The 21,875-nt window shown below is 41.7% G+C and overlaps 1 protein-coding gene across 1 annotated transcript in view; it reads right to left on the reverse strand.

Moving 5' to 3' along the window:
• The window catches only part of tns3 (tensin 3), a 43,659-nt gene that overhangs the window by 17,107 nt on the left and 4,677 nt on the right, over positions 1 to 21,875 (reverse strand). Inside the window, exons 2-12 of the mRNA XM_080479764.1 lie at positions 14,147 to 14,314; positions 13,957 to 14,007; positions 13,486 to 13,608; positions 12,416 to 12,480; positions 10,698 to 10,781; positions 8,221 to 8,333; positions 7,306 to 7,366; positions 7,066 to 7,141; positions 6,858 to 6,987; positions 5,454 to 5,519; positions 3,596 to 3,697 (exon numbers count right to left, since the gene is read on the reverse strand). Coding sequence (XP_080335890.1) covers positions 3,596 to 3,697; positions 5,454 to 5,519; positions 6,858 to 6,987; positions 7,066 to 7,141; positions 7,306 to 7,366; positions 8,221 to 8,333; positions 10,698 to 10,781; positions 12,416 to 12,480; positions 13,486 to 13,608; positions 13,957 to 14,007; positions 14,147 to 14,296 — 1,021 coding nt within the window. The 5' untranslated portion in view covers positions 14,297 to 14,314. The remainder of the gene's footprint in view (positions 1 to 3,595; positions 3,698 to 5,453; positions 5,520 to 6,857; positions 6,988 to 7,065; positions 7,142 to 7,305; positions 7,367 to 8,220; positions 8,334 to 10,697; positions 10,782 to 12,415; positions 12,481 to 13,485; positions 13,609 to 13,956; positions 14,008 to 14,146; positions 14,315 to 21,875) is intronic.

A 21,875-nucleotide genomic window follows, 5' to 3' on the forward strand; every position in this document is an offset into this window, starting at 1 on the left:
TCATTCGTTCATGTAATCTTACTCAAACGTATTTACAGCATGTAATCCACTTCCCTAATTTTATATGTGTACGTTCACATTTTTAATGAGTATTCACGCCTTTTGTCTTTGTTGCTAATGAGTTGATTCTATTAACCTTACAGTTGCTTTGAACTAAAAATAAGCAATGAAATACAGTTAAGAGGTGAATTATGGAGAATAATTTGTTCTCACTGAAACACTACAGCTACTTGCAAATACAGTTTAAGCAGTAGAACAGTAGAAGTACATGTGTATAAACTAATATTTTCACCTCTGAAACACTGTTTGAACTATGAAATCAATTAATTGTGAACTATTACAGTACATTGACTGATTAATGTGTATTCAAAATGTGTTATTGTCCCAAAAGCAACAAATAACGTGAAAAGAAATATGAAATTGTCCCCATTACATGAACATATGTCCACAAAGAAATCCATATGAAAATACCAACTATGAATGAATAATGACACATTATTCAATGTTCATTTCTTCACTTATTGACATGTACATAGATATTCCAAAATGTTCCATCGGTTTGTCAATAAACCGCTTCCCTCTGATGTTTTTATTCTTACTTTGTGTGCCTTCTTTTAGTAATCCTATTTATCGAATTAGATTTTTCACTGTTGCTATATTGGACTTTTCCCACCCAATTGTCCTCCTTGGACAAATACAGATTTTTCTGATAAAGTCTGATCTGATCTGATCTTAATATCCGTTTTTTGATTTTTACACTGTGGCCTTGTTTACACGACGACGTTTTCAAGTGAAAACGAACTCGCCTTGCGTATTGGGTGTCTGTTTACACGACAACGTCGCTCTGAGCCACTCAAAACACAACTTTTGAAAAACTGCTCCAAAAGGGGGAACTTAGTCTGTTTCCATGTAAACAGGAAATTGCCTTTTTTTTTTTTTGTTGAAACGCTGCTACTGTGCATGCACACTATGTCGGAAGTAACTAGTTTGTCTGTACATGCCTGAGTAGATGAACAATAATAATAATGTTTCCCCCAGAGTGTCATGACTCTATCTACTCGCGAATGTTAACGATTAAAGCGCATTGTTCTGTGTGTGTGTGTGTGTGTGTGTGTGTGTGTGTGTGTGTGTGTGTGTGTGTGTGTGTGTGTGTGTGTGTGTGTGTGTGTGTGTGTGTGTGTGTGTGTGTCACTACAAAAAAATAACCAATAGCACCAACTCATGGCCCAACACACAAACGTCGTTTTCAGCATTTCTGTCGTTTCCGTGGAAACGGACATCATTTTCAATATGTTGCTGTGTAAACATAAAGCTGTTCTAAAACAAAAGTGTTTTTCACTTCAAACGATGTCATGTAAACATGGTCTGTGTTCCACAATGGGACATAAACTGTATAAGTCCAAATACAAGTTATTTCAATAAAATATGTGATACCTCAACATGCAAAAAGCTAAAACGTTATTCATATTCACACAGATTCATTTTCACTGACTCATACAAAAGAAAAGCAAGAAACGATAAAGGGAAACTTTTCTTCTTTCAAATACAGAAACTAAAGAAGCTGAGAGATCATGAAAGAATCTAAAACGTGGAGAAGTTGGTTATTAAAATAAAGATTTTACTCTTTTGTAAGATTCTTACTTCATTTGGAATAGTTTGAGTTCTTCTGAGATACAAAAAAGTCTTCATAGATAAATCTGTGTGACCTCACATGGATGGAAACGACTGGAAAATTCTGAACAATTCCACTTTTATATATCGCGTAAAATAGATGAGAAGTCACTTGAGAGACAAAACAGACTGACTTTTCCTTAAAGTCAACAACTTTCTGTGACAATAAACTGAAGAGAGCAGCCCTTCCCGGAAAAACAATCATTTAAAGTGCAACTCTAACTCACACACAACACCACACACACACACACACACACACACACACACACACACACACACACACACACACACACACACACACACACACACACACACACACACACACACACACACACACACACACACACACACACACACACACACACACACTCTAAAAGCTCCAAAAGTAAATGAGCTTTTCTTTCTGCAGCTTCAGCTGACTATCGTTCCTAACAGCGGAGACAAACTGAGCCTGCAGAGGACGGCTGGTACGGAGATGTAGAATTCCAGCAGAGCTCGCAGCCTTTCCTCTCACATGTAGTGTTTACATGAGAAAACAAGGCTGTAAATATCCCACATGAATGCTTTGGGGTCAAGGCAAGTCTTTTGTTGACGTCTCGGCTTCGCTTTGATGCTTTCCTCAAATTTGAGTTTCATTGGATTCCCAGCAGTGTGTGTGTGTGTGTGTGTGTGTAAAACGATTTTAAATAAGAATTTTTATTTATTTATATATATTTTTTTTTAAAAGGAGCTCATTCTCATCAAGCCAAGCTTATAAAAACACTGGAAGAAAAAAAAATAAAAGAGGGTGGATCTGCGTTTTAATGCCTCCACCACGCAGCTCTATTCTGGGAGGTTGTTGTGAATTCTGTGGTGGACTGGAGAGCAACAGCCACTGGTGTGTGTGTGTGTGTGTGTGTGTGTGTGTGTGTGTGTGTGTGTGTGTGTGTGTGTGTGCGTGCGTGCGTGCGTGCGTGCGTGCGTGTGTGTGTGTGTGTGAGATGGTAAGCGCGCCTATTCATTTCAGGAAACAAGAAAACAGAAATGTCCTGAGAACCAACTGCTCTTCCTCTGAACCCAGCATCCCCCCCCACATACAACACTCCTCCATATCACACACACACACACACACACACACACACACAACTCTGATAAATAGCGACTGATTTATAGAGTTGTGTGATTACTTGTTTAGAGCAGAACTCAGAAGTACAGAGACTTTAACATCGTCTAAGTGTTTATTTAACAAAGTCATATCGTTATTGCAATACTCAATAATGTGTTACTAAGTCTACATGTGAACATGTTTGGCCAATCAGATGGAGCCCCACTGCCCTACATCATGTATTATAAGTATTTATATATACTATATATGCATACAAACACATACATTTAACTGTTGAATGTAAGCTGTACGCAGTGAGACACATGCAGGGACATATTAAGTAGTGACGCTCTATAATCTAGATATTAGATGAAGTTACATCAGTTAGTGAGAGGAAGATGCTCTATAATCTGGATGTTAGTTGAGAGACAGACACAGAGATTTTTGTCACTAATTTCATAAAAGTTAAACTCAGTCAGTTTGTACTTGTACTACAGTTTTGAAAAACAAGCTGTTGACGCATGTGGAAGTAAATGCAATGGCACTACAGAAGCTCAATGACAGGGTCCGCAGTCACGCTATGACAAGAAAACGGTGAGTTTGTGTTCATGTGAAGGAATTTACACGCAGGAGGTGTTTTTTTTCTTTCTTTTCTTCTTAATTACACCTCCCGGTGTGAAAACAGAGAGCACACTGAAAGGCGGTGAAGTAATAAGAAGAGAGAGGCAGGAAAAAAAGTACATTTAAAGTCTGAACAAGCCATGGTCCACGTACTGCTTTCATTCAGAAGACTGCCGGTGTTGTGAGAAGTAAGTGCTGCGAGTCGTGCGGCGACAGTACCTTCCCCGTCGCAGATGTTCTGGTACGAGTCCCAGCGGGTCAGAGGGTCCGCCGTGTTGTAGTCCACAATGACGTCGGCTCCGTTTTGCCACCTGTCGGCACCTGGAGCCAAGAACAACACTGACTGTGAAAAAACTTGGCTCAGACGCGACACACTCAATAGAAACAAGGTGCAGAACGTCAACTTTTTTAATAAAAGAACATGAGAAGGAACTTAAAAGCGTTCTGCTTCTTATTGACTGTGGATGAAATCACTGTGAACAATAATGTCTTGTAATGTGGAAGCCTGACATTCAAGCAAAAATAACTACCTTGTGTAAAAGTTGGGGGGGGGGGGGGGGCAATGTAGTATCGTCGAGGGATTTTCAAATATTCACTGACATGTATTTATTCAGGCTTTAGGTCTTGTTCAAGGGGAAATGTAAAACTGTTGCGTTTTCGTTTCAGAAGAATTTTGTGTTTACTGGGCAATGTCTCGAAAATGAAAAGGCCGAAACGCCTGAAAACCATGCAGTTCGCATGCCGGGCCACAAGTTGGCACTGTTGGTGTTTCACACATATGAGAACAACATGCTATTAATTTGAATTTGAATGGACATGTGCAGAGGAAGTATTTACTATGGCATGTGCAGTAGAATAGTTTGCATGAAGCGGGGGATGAAGCAGGGGATAAATGACCGTTTTCAAATTAATGGACTCCTCAAGAAGCAATTGAAGTTTTCAGTTTTCATCAGAAAATGTCACAAAAACAGAGACCAAGTGTCTCATGTCTTTAAGCCCGTCCAGATCTGGCATTTTTTGGCCGATCGTCCACACGAGGCGGCGTTTTAGAAGCCCCAAATTTAATTTGAAAATTTTTTTTAACACAAGTCACAGAGCGGGGAAATTCTAAAACCCCAACTCGGCTGTTATTTGTGGACGACAAGGACGATCATCTGTGGAAAAAAGATGACGTAATCGCCCCGCCTCTCTCTCCTCCACCGTGGGCCGCGATTCATCTAATAACCACAACAATGGCGGACTACATGCTCCAGGTGGCGCTGCAGCAGCTACTGATGCTAGCCGTAGGAGGAGCGGGGCCACAGACTTATACAACTCCGAGTTATATAGAAGTCTATGAGTAGGAGTCTACTTCTAATTTTCTATGTGCTTCGTGTCTTCTTTTGCGTTTTTGGTGTATTTGGTGAGTCACAGCACCCCTAAAGGCCTGGCATAGGTACTACATGCCCTGAAGCCTCGTGCTGAGCCGTGTTCATAGGGACAGAATTTTTTTTGAGAACCCCGGGGGGAGAACAAAGATATTTTTGGCTCGTGTGGATGTGGCCTGAGTGAAAGCGCTTTGGTGCCTGTTCACACTTGTCTTTAGCGCTGCGCACCCGAAACGCCAATGTTAACGCCAGGTCAGAACGGGCCCTATTATGCAACATTAGATGGTCACATCAAGCTTTGTTTTTTTTGTTGTTTTTTTTTTCTATACCATATTAACAAGTTTTCAAAAGATTTTTCAGCCAAGGGGAAAACATATTTAGAAAATACAACAACTAAAGGGATTTCTCTACACTCTCTACACAGTTTCTATGCAGCTGCTCGGGCCATGTAGTGTCCCTCCTGTTGTGCTCCGGGGGCAGAAGACGCTGTGCTGCTGTACCTCTCTGTCAGCACACACTTCACACTACATTTCCCCTCTGCAGTATCACACATCCCCTCACACCAGGTGGGCCGAAGGGGGAGGATAGATGGTGGTGGTGGTGGGGGTCGGGGGGCACAGCAACAGGTCAGCCCAGAGGATACATGAGAGAAAGCCCCACCTCGGCTTTTACAACTTCTGCCAACATGAAATACTACGCAACGAAAGTACCTGGGATTTTTTCAGGTCCCTCGGAGAACACCAGCTCCACTTTTCCATAGTCTGGAAATCTGGTGTCTGAAATGTCAGAGCACACACACACACACACACACACACACACACACACACACACACACACACACACACACACACACACACACACACACACGCACAGACACACAGACACAAAACGACCGTAAGATATACCAGCCACTTTATTAGGCACACCTTTTCAACCACTCGTTACCACAAATGGCCAATAAACCAGCCACATGTCAGCAGCTCCGTGTGTTTCTGCATGATGGAGAAAGGTGATTTAAGTCACTTTCACACTTTAGGGTAGTTCTGAGTATTTCACAAACTGCTGTTCGGCTGGGCTTTGCACCCGCAACCATCTCCAGGGTCTGAAGTTAGGAACAGGTACGACCAAGGAATAAAGTGGCCAATGAGTTCACAAAACAGGAAAACCACAAAATCGGCACATGAATTCAGAGTAGCTTAGTTTCACTGTTGATGTGTGACAAAAGGCCTTGGTTTGGTCCAGTGTGTATGGTAAGGGCCATTTAATCATCATGAAAGATCAATTTTAACAGAATGATTAGTCAGAAGAGTCAGAAAATACACCAAAGAGGTTGTTACCCCTCCGATCCCGTAACTCTAGCAAATCGCAGCCTGACCAGCGCTTAGTTGCAACTCTGCTTATTTTATCATATCAGATAAATATACAGATATTTATCTGATATGAAAAAATAAGCAGAGTTGCATTATATACAGATATTTATCTGATTTGAACACAAACGTGAGCCTATATCCACGTGGAATAATGATTTATCTTGCTCTGCATTAAAATATATTCATATCAATTATTTTGGATTTTAATTACCAATTAAATTTGGTGGAGGATAACAATAATGTTAAACGCTTAAACAAATTTTATTGAATTTATGAAGCATTGTGGTACTCTTATTAAAAAGATAATTATTATTATTATTATTTCATTATTATTATTGTTTTGTTTTTGATATTTTTATTTACGTCTGTTTGAAAAACAGCTATGAATTTGTCTTGAAAGAAATGACAAAATATAATTTTTTTAAAATATTAAGTTATTTCTTAACATTCTGAATGTAAATCATCAACAGCCTTTTATTTTTTTCTGACTCCTTAAAATAAACATCCTGATAGAAAACGAGGACTACATCCCTAAATGTAGGCAGGACAGAGGACTGGTGTTGTCGGTCTGCAGCCTGGATTCTCTCAGTACACGTAACATGTTTGGGAAAACAAGATTGTTGGTGTAAAAGTCTAAATTAAGTCCAGATTGAGGCCTGCAGATGACGTGTGGCGCTGGAGGAGTTGTTGTTAACCAGCGCGGGGCGCGTCAAGACTCGCTCTGGAAGGGTTTTTCTTCTCTACCTTTGTTGGCAGCCTCCATGTCCTCCTTTTCAAACATCAGGTTGTAACCCTGCACCGCTCCCGTGTGGAACTGGAGCCGGAAAATCACCTCGCGCTCCGAAGTCACGTCACTTTTGTGGTAGCATTTAATCTGCGGAAAACAAAACAAAAGTGTAACTGAAGTCGCATTTTCTCCCAATACCTGTACTTTTTTTATTGCTGGTCATACCATGATGTCCCCTTTCAGAAGCTGTGCAGGCTCCAGGGTGATGCACACACGATCCCTGTGGCTCAGACCGATGTGACTGAAACATAAAACGTTGAGAACGTCGATAAGTTTGGAAGCAATTACACAGATTTACAGAAAGACACAAAATTAACATTAAGCTAATTTAAACAGCTGTAAAGTGCTTTGAAGTCAACATCAATGCTGAACGTGCTGCAGCACATGTGTGAGAAGGAAACTTACTACACTCCAGACGAGTACACAGCTTGCATCCCCTGGTAGACCTTGATGTAGGGACGGCACGCTAAAAAAAAACAAAGGCTGAATGAATGTTTGTAATAGTGATGTATAATACCACTGCTGATACTGATCTAATACCCATTCAATACAGATACCGATTAAATTCGGATACTGATCCAATACAGATTCAATATAGATACCAATCTAATACAATACCGGTCAGACACCGATCCAATACCGATACTGATCCATTATCGATTAAATACAAATACTGATCTGATTACTGATTCGATATCCCAATGACGACAGTAATCCAATGTCCATTCAATACAGACATACCGAGCAGATTCAGATACCGAATAACCATCCGATACCGATTCAAAATTGATACCAATTCAGTACAACACCGTTCAGAAACCGATCCAATACCAATACTAACACTGTAATACCAATACCAAACCTTTGGACAATAGTCGACTGTGTGAGCGTAGCCAGAAGCTTGAAGTTCTACTTCGAGGTTGTATGTGCAGCAAAGAAGTTCATCACCATAAAGCTCAGGAGCTGTTGTCATGACATTTTAATTCCATGACGTAAAGGAAAACCTTTGTTGTCTCAGTAAAAGTAATGAAAACAGTCATTTACATGCAAATTGAGAATTCCCAGGGTTTTAATGGAAAGTGGGAAGCCCCCCCCCCCCCCCCCCCCCCCCATTACATACACAACCTCCTTTCTGCTTGAGCATGCGCGCAAGGCACTGGAAAAAATAAGTAGTGAAAGGTATAAACTCCAGATAAGACTCTATATTGTTTATGGCTCCAGCTCTCATGTGGTAACTTGTGGCAGATTGCTTTTGTTGCAGGGATTGAGTTTTCACGGGGACTGGCAGCTGTGTGTAGCCGTAAATGTTATGAGTTTAACCTCTGGTGGCGTCAAAGTTTGGGATCCCATGAAGGATGACGCAGTGCAGGAACAAGGGGGAGGCGTTGATCTTCATAGAGCCGCTCAGTAAACTGTTGAGGATCCAAACGTACCTGATAGGAAAGCACAGAAGACTATAGCGTTATTGTACAGCACGATACAAGCGTTTCCACTCGCATATTGACCGCGCAAAAATATACATTTGGCCTTAAACAACTAAAATCTTGTCTCATGGGGCTGTGACACCTTATGACTAAACGGCACCATTTTTGAAGCAGGGTCACACTGATCTAGTACTTTGGATCATCAAACAAACTCTCGATTCCTCATTGAGACGATACTGGATCGACATTAGTAGATGACTCATTAAACACTAAATTTGTTTGACCGTCACTCAAAAAGACACTCGCTACACAACCTTCACTTCGTATTTGCACGACTTTTGCTTCACCCTGTCAGTGACGGCTCTCCCTCGACATCACAAAACACTCGCACGACATTCATGCAACGCTCGCTCGAAATTTGTACGACTTCCGTTGAACATATGCGCAAGTTTCGCATGTCTTTTCGCTGGAAATTCGCACAACGCATACTCAATATTCACAATAGTCATTCGCTCAAAATTCGCAAGACGCTCGTTCGAAATTCGCACGACGTTCACTGGAACTTCACACGACATTCGGTCGACAGTCGCAAGTCGTAACTCGTAGTTCGCACAACATTCATTGCATTTGACAAGTGGATCGTCTCTCACTCTGAAGGTTGCAAGTTCGATTGCCCATCTCTCCCTGTCCACATGTCAAAGTGTGAAGCAGGATACTGAACCCCAAAATAGATGTATCAGGCATTGAGTACCTCTATTGGTGTGTGATTGGGTGAATGTGATTCCCAGTGAAATCCATTTCCCATTTAAATCTCGGAAACTGAGCCTTCTTCCCATTTCTGTGAACCCTTACCTCAAATTCCAGCCTGAGATGACCTCTCCTATATGGGAACTCTTTGTGAAATCACTATCATAGCGTGACGGCTACGTTTCGGAAAATGACCGCATGTGCTTTCAAATTGAGTGAAACGGGATCGATGCTACTCAAGTGTCTTTTTACTGTATACATGAAGGTATTCTGATTAGAATGAGGGCCAGATGAATACAAAAGAACTCCGTATGGCTCTCCAAGGGAAACAAAATCCACTTTCCAGTCCCTCTGAAGATCAGTGACTGTTGTCATTGTTGGAGAATTATATGCGATAAACAAGGAGATACGGGTGTTGGGAGAAACCAGTTTCACCCTGTCGGTGGGAGTGACGATAAACCGAAGAGATACACGGGGTTAGGATTACACCAGGTCACCGAGGGATCCCGTTCTCTTTAAAATGATGAACAATGACTTTCTGCTTAAAAATAGAAAAAAAAAGACTGATGATGTTTGACGCTCATCCGGGCGGCGGGATCTGAGTGTTTCTTAAGTCAAAACAAAGTGCCTCTCGAACAGCGCATTGTTAGATACGGTGCTGCCAAAGATCATCATAAAGTCATGTTTTACTGTAAATTGGGAGTAAATGATTACTATCACGAAATAAGTATCGCAGTTACAGAACTGTGTGATGTCGATGAACATGAAAACAGTTGTAAAGCTGCTGTTTCTCTGCAGGGAACAAAGAGCTAACTGTTAGCATAAGCCAAAGCTGTTCTACTGCTATTACTACTATTAGTTACTATTTCACTAAACTCTTTCTTTAGTGGGGGAGGAACGTGTCATAATCCATAAGTAACTCAGACTGGCAAAATTATCATATAGGCTCATGCCTTTCTAAAATCACTAATATAATTAGCAATAGCAGCCCTACAACAGGTTTTTTTTCTGTGTGTTGTGTTTCAAGGGTTTCTTTTTCAGTTAACTCCTGTTTAAAGGACTAGGAATGTCTAAATATTCCTGAATGCACCCATCTCTCCCCTATAGTGAAATTAAAGAGGATTAACAGGAGGTAACATTAGCATTAGTATGAGCTATTGTCCAAACAGTTTCTATTTCACTAAACTCTTGTTAACTGGAGGATCGAACTAACTCTGTATTCTTGATGGCAAAATAAAAGATGTGCAACTGCGAATACAATTACGTTTCCTATTAGCATTAGCTGCTACCTTCACAGTTTCTATTTCACTGAACTTCTGTTTACCAAAAAAGTAGCAAATCGCTTTTTCACCAAAAATTCAACAGAAACATGAAGGTTGTCCCAATATAAGTGTCCATAACATTTTATTTTATGAACACGTATGAATTGGCAGCACTAAATTGCACTGAGCTTTCCTTTCCAAGAGATGTCTGCTTCAAGAAGTGCGAACACCCGGATTTTAGAGCATCTTCCTCCCACTAACCGTTGTAACCGGTAAACTGCATTCGGGTACTCTGTGTCTCGCATAACACATTGTAAGATGTATGTTGCCCAACAGAAGGGCGTGCTTGTGTTTTGGGTCTTACCGTTTCTGCGAGGGTGTCATCAGAGCTGAGACCTTATCATCGTAGTATTTCCTCATTGCGAAGCGGTCCAGTGCCTGATCAGCACTTTATAAAGGGAGAAACACAGACACGCACACGTTAAACACTTTTGGGTAATTATGACTCAAGAGGCAGATTACACTCTGCTCTGTAATTGAATAGCATTAACCCCAACTTCAATTAAGCGGGACGCAGACGTACGCACACGTAATGAACACGAGCGTTAGAAAGTAAGCAGGGCGACCGAAGGATTCCAGCAGAGAGGAAGAGAATGTCAGACTTAAGTAAACACAGAGGGAGGGGGGGGTCAGAAGAGGATGGCGAGGCCGGACGGAGTGTGTGCACAGCTTGGCTATTCGGGCTCGTCTAAAATCAACAGGCGCTGGAGCCTTTTCACCACGGCTCTGTTTCCCCCGCCGAAGCTACTCCGCTGTGTTGTCAGCATCTCTTCCTCTATACCTGTTTTCCGTTTGTTACTTTGACCACGCTGAGCCCGTCCATCACACTGCCCACTGCGTGGAGGAATAACGCCATTGTTTGGAGCGTTTCTCGCCTGCGAAAGCTCGTCAAACTGAGCATGAGAGCACTTCTGTATCTATTTTGCAGATAAAAACAGGATCGGAGCTGCTGTCTCTCCGTAATACTTATCAAACCACGACAAGCTTTAGCAACTGGGTGAGGTGATATTCAATAAACTCCTGTTTACTGGAGGAGAAGCATCTCAGTAATCTTGAACTTAGTCAAGATTTTATTTAATTTTTTTAAAAAGCAATGTCTAACTATGAGTAACTGCAAAAAAAAGAAAGGGTAGCCCAAATATAAGATATCAAAACGTGTGACAAGAAAATTACCGTAGTTAAAACTAGTGAAAGTCCACACATTGAGTAAATTCTACTTGATAGATTTAAGATTATACTGTAAATTCAAGGACTGAAAATAAGTAAATAACTTTTAAATCAAGCTAAATAATCTATAATGTCAAAAAAAAAAAAAAAAGATTTTTGGCAAGTGCCAAATAATTCTCAATGTTTCGTTGTTATTCTACCAGTTACTGTTTCCCTAAAACTCTGTTTACCTGAGAATTTGCATTACAAATATCCAGTCCAATCCAGATTATAGAGCATCTTCCTCCCAAGAACTGATGTAACTTCAGCTGAACTGAGCTTACGTTTCACCGCAACTCTACAATAATAGAACTATGTTAAGGGTGATTTCACCGAGCACATAGTTACATGCCGTTTACTGTAATTTGTGAAGTAGGTAAACTTTTCTAGAAGTAACTGTTAGTTTTACGGAAAATGCTCAAAGAGTGGTCTCCATGATGAATTGCACTTCCTGAAACTGACACTGTGGCCAGGAGGCACCACAGTAACCGACATGCTTCTAAGTTGATTCATGCAATTCAATACACGGTGATTCACCGCTTCAATCATGTGGTTTTCCTTTGAATGTAAAAGACTTGTCTTTGACTCACTCCAAATCACCTTAACCCCAAGTTAAAAGGAAGCAGATCAATCGGTCGCGGTTTAAAACGTCTCTTATGGTGAGTATCCATGAACTTGTGGTGTATTTGTGATGCTGTTTTCTGCCAGCGCTGACCAAATCGCCTCATGTAATGATCAATTTGTACTTCAGCGCAGAGGAAAAACAGGCTTTATAGGCCACGGCATGGTGACCGGGTGACACATGGGAGCAGTTACCTGGCTGATACGTCAGTGAAATGCACAAAGGATGAAATGACGACTCCAACACGACCCTTGCCACCCTAAAAAAAAAAAAAAAAAAGATGACAGGAGATGAATCATTGCACATGCAGCAATTGTGGTTTCACCCCAATTTAGCCTGTGTTTGAACTTGTGGTCTGAACCAAAGTAAAATAAAATAAAACTGTGTTTTATTCTGCTTCGCTTCACTTGACACAGTAGTTTTGAGAATGGGACCAGAGGACGTAAACCAAAACACTGAAAGCTGTTATGAAGCATCTTAGTCAGCAAAATTCCTCATATTGTTTCACATGAATGTCGATTGAGTCGTTTCCGACAAATCCAGTATATCAGATTTTTTTTTCGGTGTGTGTGTGTGTCTCAGACGCACCTGTCTGAAAGTGAGGTTTGCACGTTCTCCCTGTACAGAGGGCTTTTCTCAGTGAAATGACACAATACTGAGATTATAAAAGACCCCTTAACAAATGATTAAATATATAAAGCCACTGCTAACATTTTTAATATTTAATTGTACAATGGGATTAACACAGATTTTGATTTCATTTTACTTGGTTGGACTCTTGTTCTGGTAACAATTGATAACAATTCCATTCCATGAAATGTTGGGAGATGTTTTGTCATGTTATTTGTTTTTGAAATGAAACCACAAACACACGAGAAGAGAACAACGTGCTATAAACATTAAGGTACAATACTGGACAGACGACGAAGTTGGATTGTTATCACGGTGACTCTCAGCTCTAAAAGTCCCAGGAGAATATTGACCTTGAGTCATGACACTCTGGAGGTAAACATTGTTTTTTTTTGTTTTTTCAAAAAGTTGCATTTTCCCCTATTTCCATGGAGAGGGGCAACTTTAGAAAACCCATAAGGCAATGAAAGTTTTCCGTTTTCAATTGAAAAAGTTGTGTAAGTGGGGCTTAAGAACAAATCTCTTACTTTGTAATAAATAATTAAAAGATAATCAATAATTTCAGTTTTTTTCTTCTTTTACTTTGTTCGATCAAAATCGTGCTTCTAACCCAGCTGGATGTGTGGACGCTCACCCGGCAGTGGATCACCACCACATGTAGAGGGTCAGCGTTGAGCCAGCTCTCCATGGCCTTACAGATGGTGCAGATCTTATCCAGAGGTGGAGCGTGCTGATCTGGCCAGCCAGTATCCAGAGTCTAAAAGACGTCACAATAACATAATGTGAGCGGGGGGAGCATCTGTTCCCAATACAGGCGTCACCCACTGACTGTATGCTTTTCTAACCCAAATTAACAGAAACAATAACCTGCAGCCATAGTAGCTGTGATTAGCGTTAAATAGTATACCGAAGCAGTTAATCATGTTTTCTTCACAGCAACTAGGAAAGTACCTGTATTGTTTTTTTCTAGAAGCAAGTCGCAACTGCAATGATTTCCTAACTTTCGATAACTTGCACAATGGTTGGTGTTGTCTGACCAGACACAGCTGATCAATGAGGACTAACAGATAAGCAGCACCACAGTCACGAGTCACAGTAAACCAACCTTCGGGTTCATTCTGGTGAGGTCATGTCTTTTTTCTGACAGGTTGATGATCTGGAGAAAAATAACAAATCACAAACCAGGCGCGTGACTTTAACGCCGACTCAGCGATTCTCATCATGAGTGGCAGATATTGACCGTGTGTGGGTTTTTTTTGCACGCGTCTCTCCAAAGCGAGGCGGCGGGCACTGACCAGGTAATTATCCGCATGCTTGGACTTGAGCATTCGCGTCACATCTTTCAGGTTGTGCGAGTAGATCTCCTCCGAGCAGCCCCGCGGGAAACACACCGCTATGATGCGCTCTGTGATGTAGGTGAGATCCAGCTCGTATCCCTCCTCCATGATGGACCTGGAGACTTTCTGTTAGGGGGGGGGGGGGATCAAAGCAGAGGCAGATGAGGATCAAGCCCTTTTCCCGTTTGCTGACGGTTGGTAAATATTTGACGGTCAAAGTCCCTCGGCTTGAGTCACCGTGTTTCTGCAGATATCTTTGGAGGATGACACAACGCATGAGAGGATTTTTTGTTGACACACCAACGGTCAGCGGCATGTGTCACGAAAACAGAACAAAAGTACAACAGACTTTTTTTTTTTCTTCTCCAGCACATGGCAGATTATTGTGAGTTATCCGTTCGGCTCGGACGGCTACGGCACAGTCGCATCAGAAGTTTGGACTCCAACAAAAGGAAAGAAAAACTTTCAGAGGATACCGGCTGAAACCAGTTGTTGTAAATCCCGGGGAGATGGCGTGTTGTTGCTGTGACCTCATGTCCATGAACTTCCTGTTGCGGTGGTCTAGAGAAAACCCATCGACACCCCGCCACCCACACACACACACACACACACACACACACACACACACACACACACACACACACACACACACACACACACACACACACACACACACACACCCCTGCCTCACCACCACTCCCAGCAGACACATCGAACTCTGATATCTGCTCATCTCCGACCGAATCAAGGAAATGAGGTCATTTGATGAGCTACTTTGAAACATTTTTGCAAATTCTGTTCGTTTTTGGGTTGTCGTCAATCAAAGTCAACTCATCAACGATATATATCGCAAATCTGTCAAGGAGAGAATAGGACAGAAGAAGGACATCTTGTCAAATGTGACCCAACTGTGGACGTTTATGTTTTTTAATGTTTAATTGTCTGTACTGCTTTATCCAACTCGGTTGGATAAATACAGGAACCACTGGACCACCAGTTATTCATTTTCAACCGATTCATGAATGAATTCCGTCATCACTGGGGCTGCACAAAATTACCACAATATCCTTTTCACAGTATCAAAGCACATGAAAGAACAAAAATGAAGGAAAGATTGTGGAAAAACCACAAAGTCACCAAAGTGCTTCCCTTCTGAAACATTGCAAGTGGGAACTACAGATGCATGAGATGGAAAAGGGGGCGAGAGAAAGAGCACTGTTACTTGGTGGTATAAATACAAAAACACATGAGCTACACATCCTAATTGTATATCGTATGTTTAACTAAACTCAAACAGCCCAAGTCATCACTTGGTTTTAGAAGTTTAGTTTAGAAATGCTGGAAATTATGTACGTTTTCCTGAGGCCTGTACTACGACGCCGCATTTTCTCTTGTCGAGATAACTTCAAGGATTAACCCTGGGTTTTCCGTACTACGATGCTCGCTCACTTCTCACAGGGAAAAATCGCCCCGGTAACTTAAGCTGAATGTCTAACCTGCTCAAGAGCAGGTTACCTTCTTAATAAGATCCGAATGAGTGTAACAGCCCCGCCTCCTGACCAATCAGATCTCTTGGAAAAATGACCTGTCCATTCTTAAACGACGGTGATTGGTGCGCAGGTTGAGCGCTGAGCTGCAGCGGAGAGGAAATGAGAAAGTCATTTAGAGATCTTTTTGACATAATATAATAAATCCTGGTCACTGAGGCTTTGAAGGATGTTTTTGTTCTTCACGCGTTCCAAGGCTGTTTGGCTCCACGAGAGTTGATCTGGAATAATGAGGTTAACGATCACACCTGACAGAACTGCAGAAACATGAATTTATGGAACGCAGAACGACTCGTGCCGTCGTGGTGATGAATTGATATTCCAACACAAAACACACACAAGAGAAACTCAGCCTCAAAACAACTGGATGGAAAATCTAAACTAAAAGAAGAGCAGTGAGGAAGTTCCTGTGACTTCATGACCCTGTGGAGGCTGATGATGTTATTGTCCACCTGGTCACGCGTGTGCAGAAGAACCATGCGCAGTAACGACGTTTCAAAAAGTTGTGTTTTTCCTCCATCTACACAGAGACAGAGTCGGAGCGTTTTCGAAAAGTTCAACCTTGGGAGTTATTTTCAAAAAGTTGCATTTTCAGTGCCTCCGAGTACCGTTATTGTATAAACGGACATCCAAATTCAACAAAAGTTTCTCTTTTTCACATGAAAATAATGTGTAAATGCAGCTTGAGTTGTAAATACTGACACATTACGAGATTTAAACCTTCCAAATGAACAATATACCTAATTCACCAAACTGTAACTTCAACTAACGCACTTTGTATATTGTGAATTCTGACGTGATGATGACAATAACTACACTCTTCGTCGGGCTCGAAACTTCCCGCCAATACACTGGATACAGTTTGTATTTCACACCAACCGATGACCAACACATTCCTGAAGCCAGCAGAGACACAGTCGCCCTCCTTCCACAACCCCGATTGTTTGTTGTGATTAAATGATCCCGAGTCAAGAATGTGTTCGTCAATTAACTCCGCAGAGGACTGCAGGCTACGGCCCACCACTTTGAGGGTGGAGGGGGGCACAGGCGGGGAGCCATAAAGCTGGGACGGTGTAGCCGGGGCTTAAAGCGAGCCTCGGAGCGGAATGGCAGAGGCCATGTGAAGAGGTCATCGCTCGGGGAGACTGGTTTTTTTTTTTTCCCCCCAATGTGTGTGTGTGTGGGTGTGTGTGTGTGTGTGTGTGTGTGTGTGTTGGTGGCGGTGTTGGAAGCGCCGGGCGGGGGGGGGGGGGGATCCTCAGGGATTGTCGGGGCTAATGGCAGGGTTAGTCTATTTCCCCTGGGACTCCGAGGAAAAACTGTTGACTAATGGGAAATTAATGAACACATCGGTCGGTACTTGGCGCTCTGTGTGCATCCAGGCACAACTGATCCTGAGTGGATCAGACCAGTAAAATTATAACACGTCAACGTGAAAGTAACTCCAAATGTTTCCCTTTGGTTTTTGGGTAAAGATACATTTAAATTTAAAACAAATAAAAATATTTCCCCACAAATATATGTAATTTCAAGTTAATTATATCACCAATGATGCATCTTCATACAAAACACATTTAAATGTCTAAAAACTAACTATGTGACTTTCTTTTTTCACTTTTCAATGTGTTGTATTCTAGTTGTTCAAATCTACCAGATCAGATCTGCTGTCTGCCAGACAGAGTTTTTCTTTCTACAGGCTGTTGGTTGAAGTCCTCAGGACGCACCAGTCCTCAACCTTCATGTTGTCGCACACTTGATCTTCCAGCCTGAGTCAGTGTTGTATCCACATCAGTTACTTTTATATAAGAAGCGAAATTCATGTTCTATTTATCCCGTAGATAAAACCCGGAGGTTGAACTGGTTCAGGCCTCTGGGCCAAATGTTTGACACCCGTGGTTTAAACTCTGTAAATGAAAACGTTGTGAAAAGATAACACTGAGTTCGGACTCGTTACCATGACGATTTCACTTGAAACCGTTGTGTTTTGGGTGTCGGTTTCCATGGCAACGTGCACGGAGCCACTGAAAACACAACTTTTTAAAAAAACAACAACACTCTGACTTGGTCTCCGTGGAAACGGGGGAAATCGCAACTTTTGTAAATATCTGCTACTTTACATGCGGTCGTAGTAAATGGTTCTTCTGCACATGCTCAGTAGATGGACAATTATGACAACGTTTGCCTCCAGAGTGCCATGGCCCCGAGTCCATGTTCTCCTGGGACCTGGTAGTTCTATAGTTGAGTCACTGTAATAACAAGCCAACGTCTGTCCATACAAAATGTCTGTATACTCGCCGTCGTTAATGTTTATGGCGTATTGTTCTCTGCTCGCATGTGCGTGTGGTTTCATTACAAGAACAACCGACAGCACAAACTCCTGCTCTGGAACGTTAACTGCATCGTTCTCAACCTTACTGTCGTTTCCATGGAAACAGACATCATTTTCAAAATGTCTCTGAGACAATAATGCAAAAACGATGCGTTTTCACTGAAACTGAGGCGTTGGTTAGAAAGTTTTCTTCCTGTGTAAATTTAATGTCTATGTTCTGATCCGAACGAGAGGTAATCATAGTTAATATTGATTTGATATGAATAGTTTATTTCGGACATGTGGGAACAACAATAAAACAAAAACATAAAGTAAAAACACAAACATAAGAAGCAAAATATAAGTGACACATAAGTAACTAAATGAACAATGACCCGACAAGAAGTCGGAAGAAGCAAAGCTTATTGACTCCTCCCCTTTCTTCGCCTCAACCGTCAGTCATGCATACCCCTGTAGTTATTTATGTACGTGTTTACCGGCAAACTACATATTCGTATTTATAAGAATATTGGTAAATATAAATATGAATAAATAATATCTAATAAATCCACCTTAAACCCATGTCTACAGCTCGTCTTCCTCCCTGTGCTTTGTCAAAACTATTGTTTTGTACAGTTTTCTTTAATTGAGTCGTGCTCGACCTCCAATCCGTCCCACAACCTCACTCCACATTTAGAAAGACAAAAGGACTTTAGTGCGGTGAAAATCTAATGTGTTTGAACCTTGATTCCTCTCTCCAGTTTTAACACCCATTTCTGTTCAAACACAAGTTTTGAATATTTCTAGGAAGTTGGTTGTTTACTGCTTTACACAATATTTATGTATACCAGGTCAGTGAATTTTGATATTTCTGATTTTAAGAAGAGTGAATTTATTTGATCTCTATACCTTCTTTGATTTTATAAATTATTCTTATTGCTCTTTTTTGTAGAATTGATAGTGGCTGTAGTGAACATGTTGCCCCAAACCTCAGCACAGTGCTTTAGATATGGTAACGCCAGTGAACGGTATAATGTGTGGAGTGATTTGTGGTCCAGAATGTGTTTTACTTCATTGAGGACTGAAATACTTCTTGATATCTTGTTTTGAACATGTTTTATGTGAGATTTTGTTTATCATCAATTGTCACACCAAGAAACTTACTTTCATTAACTCTCTCGATCTCCACACCATCTACCTTTAACTGCGCTTATGTATCCCTTTTACTGTTGCCAAATATCATGCATTTAGTTTGACTTAAGTTTAATGATAACCTATTTATGTTAAACTACTTTTTAAGTTTGCAAATTTCACTATTGATAGTACTTAGTAGCGTCTTTAAATCACCCCCCAAACAGAAAATATTTGTGTCATCTGCAAAAAGAACTAATTTAATTACTTTTAATATATTAGTAACATAATTTATATAGAGCAAAAATAGGTTTGGACCCAATACTGATCCCTGGGGGACACCACAAGCAATGTCCAAGCACCATGATGAATGCTGCCCCAGCTTCACAAATTGGTTCCTGCTCTTTAAGTAACTTTTCACCCAGTGCAATACCTTCCCCCTGATCCCATACCGTTCGTGGTGATTAATATGTCATGGTTTATTGCGTCGCAAACTTGTTTTGATCTCTAGCATTTGTAATTTCCTCGATTGATTCTGTTACTACAAATGATGTTGAACTATTAATCCATAATGACTGTCAGAAATTATTTCACGTTTGTCAAAGAACTTGTCTCAATCTGTGAATGAATAACTTTTCTAAAATTGTGGAGCTTTGTGGATTTGGTCTCTCCCCAGTCTTATACAGCGGTACAACTTTGGCTATTTTCATTTTATTTGGAAGTTCACCGGTTTGGAACGATAAATTACAGATGTATGTCAGTGGCTCATCTCATTGCAGTTTGATTACTAATAAGGTATCTGACCTCATTCAACAAGAAATACTGACATTTTCTTGACGAGACAATTTTAGAGCGGTGCTAAATTGGTTTTAGAAGTGGTACAAAAGCTACATTTCTGAGCCTAAAGTTCTTTACAACATGCAGTAGTATATGGCTAAGATGTCCAAAAGGTAAGGAATACTCTGTACACAGTGTACAAACAAGTAGATTTGAAGCAGAACACATCAAAAGGACTTCTATAAATCAAGAAAATATGTATTTTATTAGGTTTCTCTGGTAGAAATCTTTGCATAACACTGAGTCATCATGTGAATCGACGCTCCTCTGATGTACATGTGTGCTTAAAACTGAACATTTTCAACATTATGACAGAAATCTGCAGTAATCCTAGTTTCACAGGGGCCTTATATCCAGAGCAAACACAAAGCCACCAGCTCTAATCCAGGCAAGTGTGGGAAAATAAGCCCATACCCACTACGCCCAGTAACGCCGCTGAGAAAGAAACCCCCTCAAGTTTTGTGTAAAAGTTGGGAGCCTAACTTTAGAAAATCTCTAAAAATGTCATCTGTCACATAATTCACTACACAACTGCTGAGCAGGCAACCACACAAAGTTTTAACCGATTTGAATAAAACCATAAACAAGTGCAGAGTAGCAACATTAGACGCGGCGTAAAGCCGTTTAAATATCAGTTTAATGTGAGTTGATCGCACATGAATCATTCATGAGCGACGCTGCAGTTGATCAACATCGTCTTCCTACTACAACCTCTGGGGCTCTCCCACTCGTCGCTTAAGACTAACACGAGCGACTTGCCCGAGCACGCACGGAGGATAATTGGTCTTTAATTTGCACTGACTGCTTTTGTTCCTGGTTTGAGGCGCAGCATTAGCTCACAAAGCCAGAATAAGCAGTGCCAAGGAACTCAAATCCAGAGGCCACCCATGGCACTGTGAGAGCCGGGCTGGCAGAGAGGGAGCGAGGGTGGGCAGAGCCACGAGTGTGTGTGTGTGTGTGTGTGTGTGTGTGTGTGTGGGGTGGGGGGGTGGGGGGTAATGGGTTGCCAGGTCTGCGGCGAGCAAGCCGAGACAGGTTTGCTAAGGTCAGGATGTTGGGGGATTAGGTGTGTCTGGTCCCCCCCACCCAGCTCCAGCCCGCTGCAGGTAAGCGTGGTGCCGGCGGCCACGTTAGCACACGCATGACCGCCGCTCACGACCTGTCTCCCAATTACCCATCAAAGTGAAAATGAATTAATCAAGCATTCCATTCACAAAGTGAGAAACCCCCCCCCCCCCAAAAAAAAAACAGGAGACGCCACGCTCCTCTTCCAGGTACCACCACGCCCTTCACCTTGTGCGGAATCTCCCATCTTGTATGAGCAGGTGAGCCGACGGGGAAGAAGCGAGGCGGGATCGCAGTGACCTCACGCTTGTTTTCATTTTTCAGTCTGCGGCGGCGTCAACAGTTGGCAGAGACTTTGCATGCTTATCCGTCACGAATGATTCCGACTCTTCACGGCCGTGGCAACCAGATCCATTTTTCAATATGTGTATGTGTGTGTGTGTGTGTGTGAGCGGGCCGGTCGCTACATGCCTCCACACCCACCCCGACTCGCTTTTCCAATCGGTGATTTCATCGTGGTCATCAGATTGTTTCTGTGCGTCTGGAGTAGAGCGCAGAGAAGAACTCATGTGTAGGGATAAACTCCGGGTTGTTAGTGAGAGTTTGACCTTTAACACCTTGTGGACCTCCCAACGGACATTTCATGACGGTTCTAGCTGCGGTTCCGTGTTAGTTAAGACTCGCTTTCATGCTGTTTCAATCCGTCTTCTTCAAAAGTTCCCAAAACAACCTGGAATTCCATGTAGATCTGGAAAATGCCGTAACTATATGGTTATATGGCAGTGCCATAACCATCCTG

The sequence above is a fragment of the Lipophrys pholis genome, assembly GCF_963383615.2.
Source record: "Lipophrys pholis genome assembly, chromosome: 1".
Classification (NCBI taxonomy): domain Eukaryota; kingdom Metazoa; phylum Chordata; class Actinopteri; order Blenniiformes; family Blenniidae; genus Lipophrys; species Lipophrys pholis.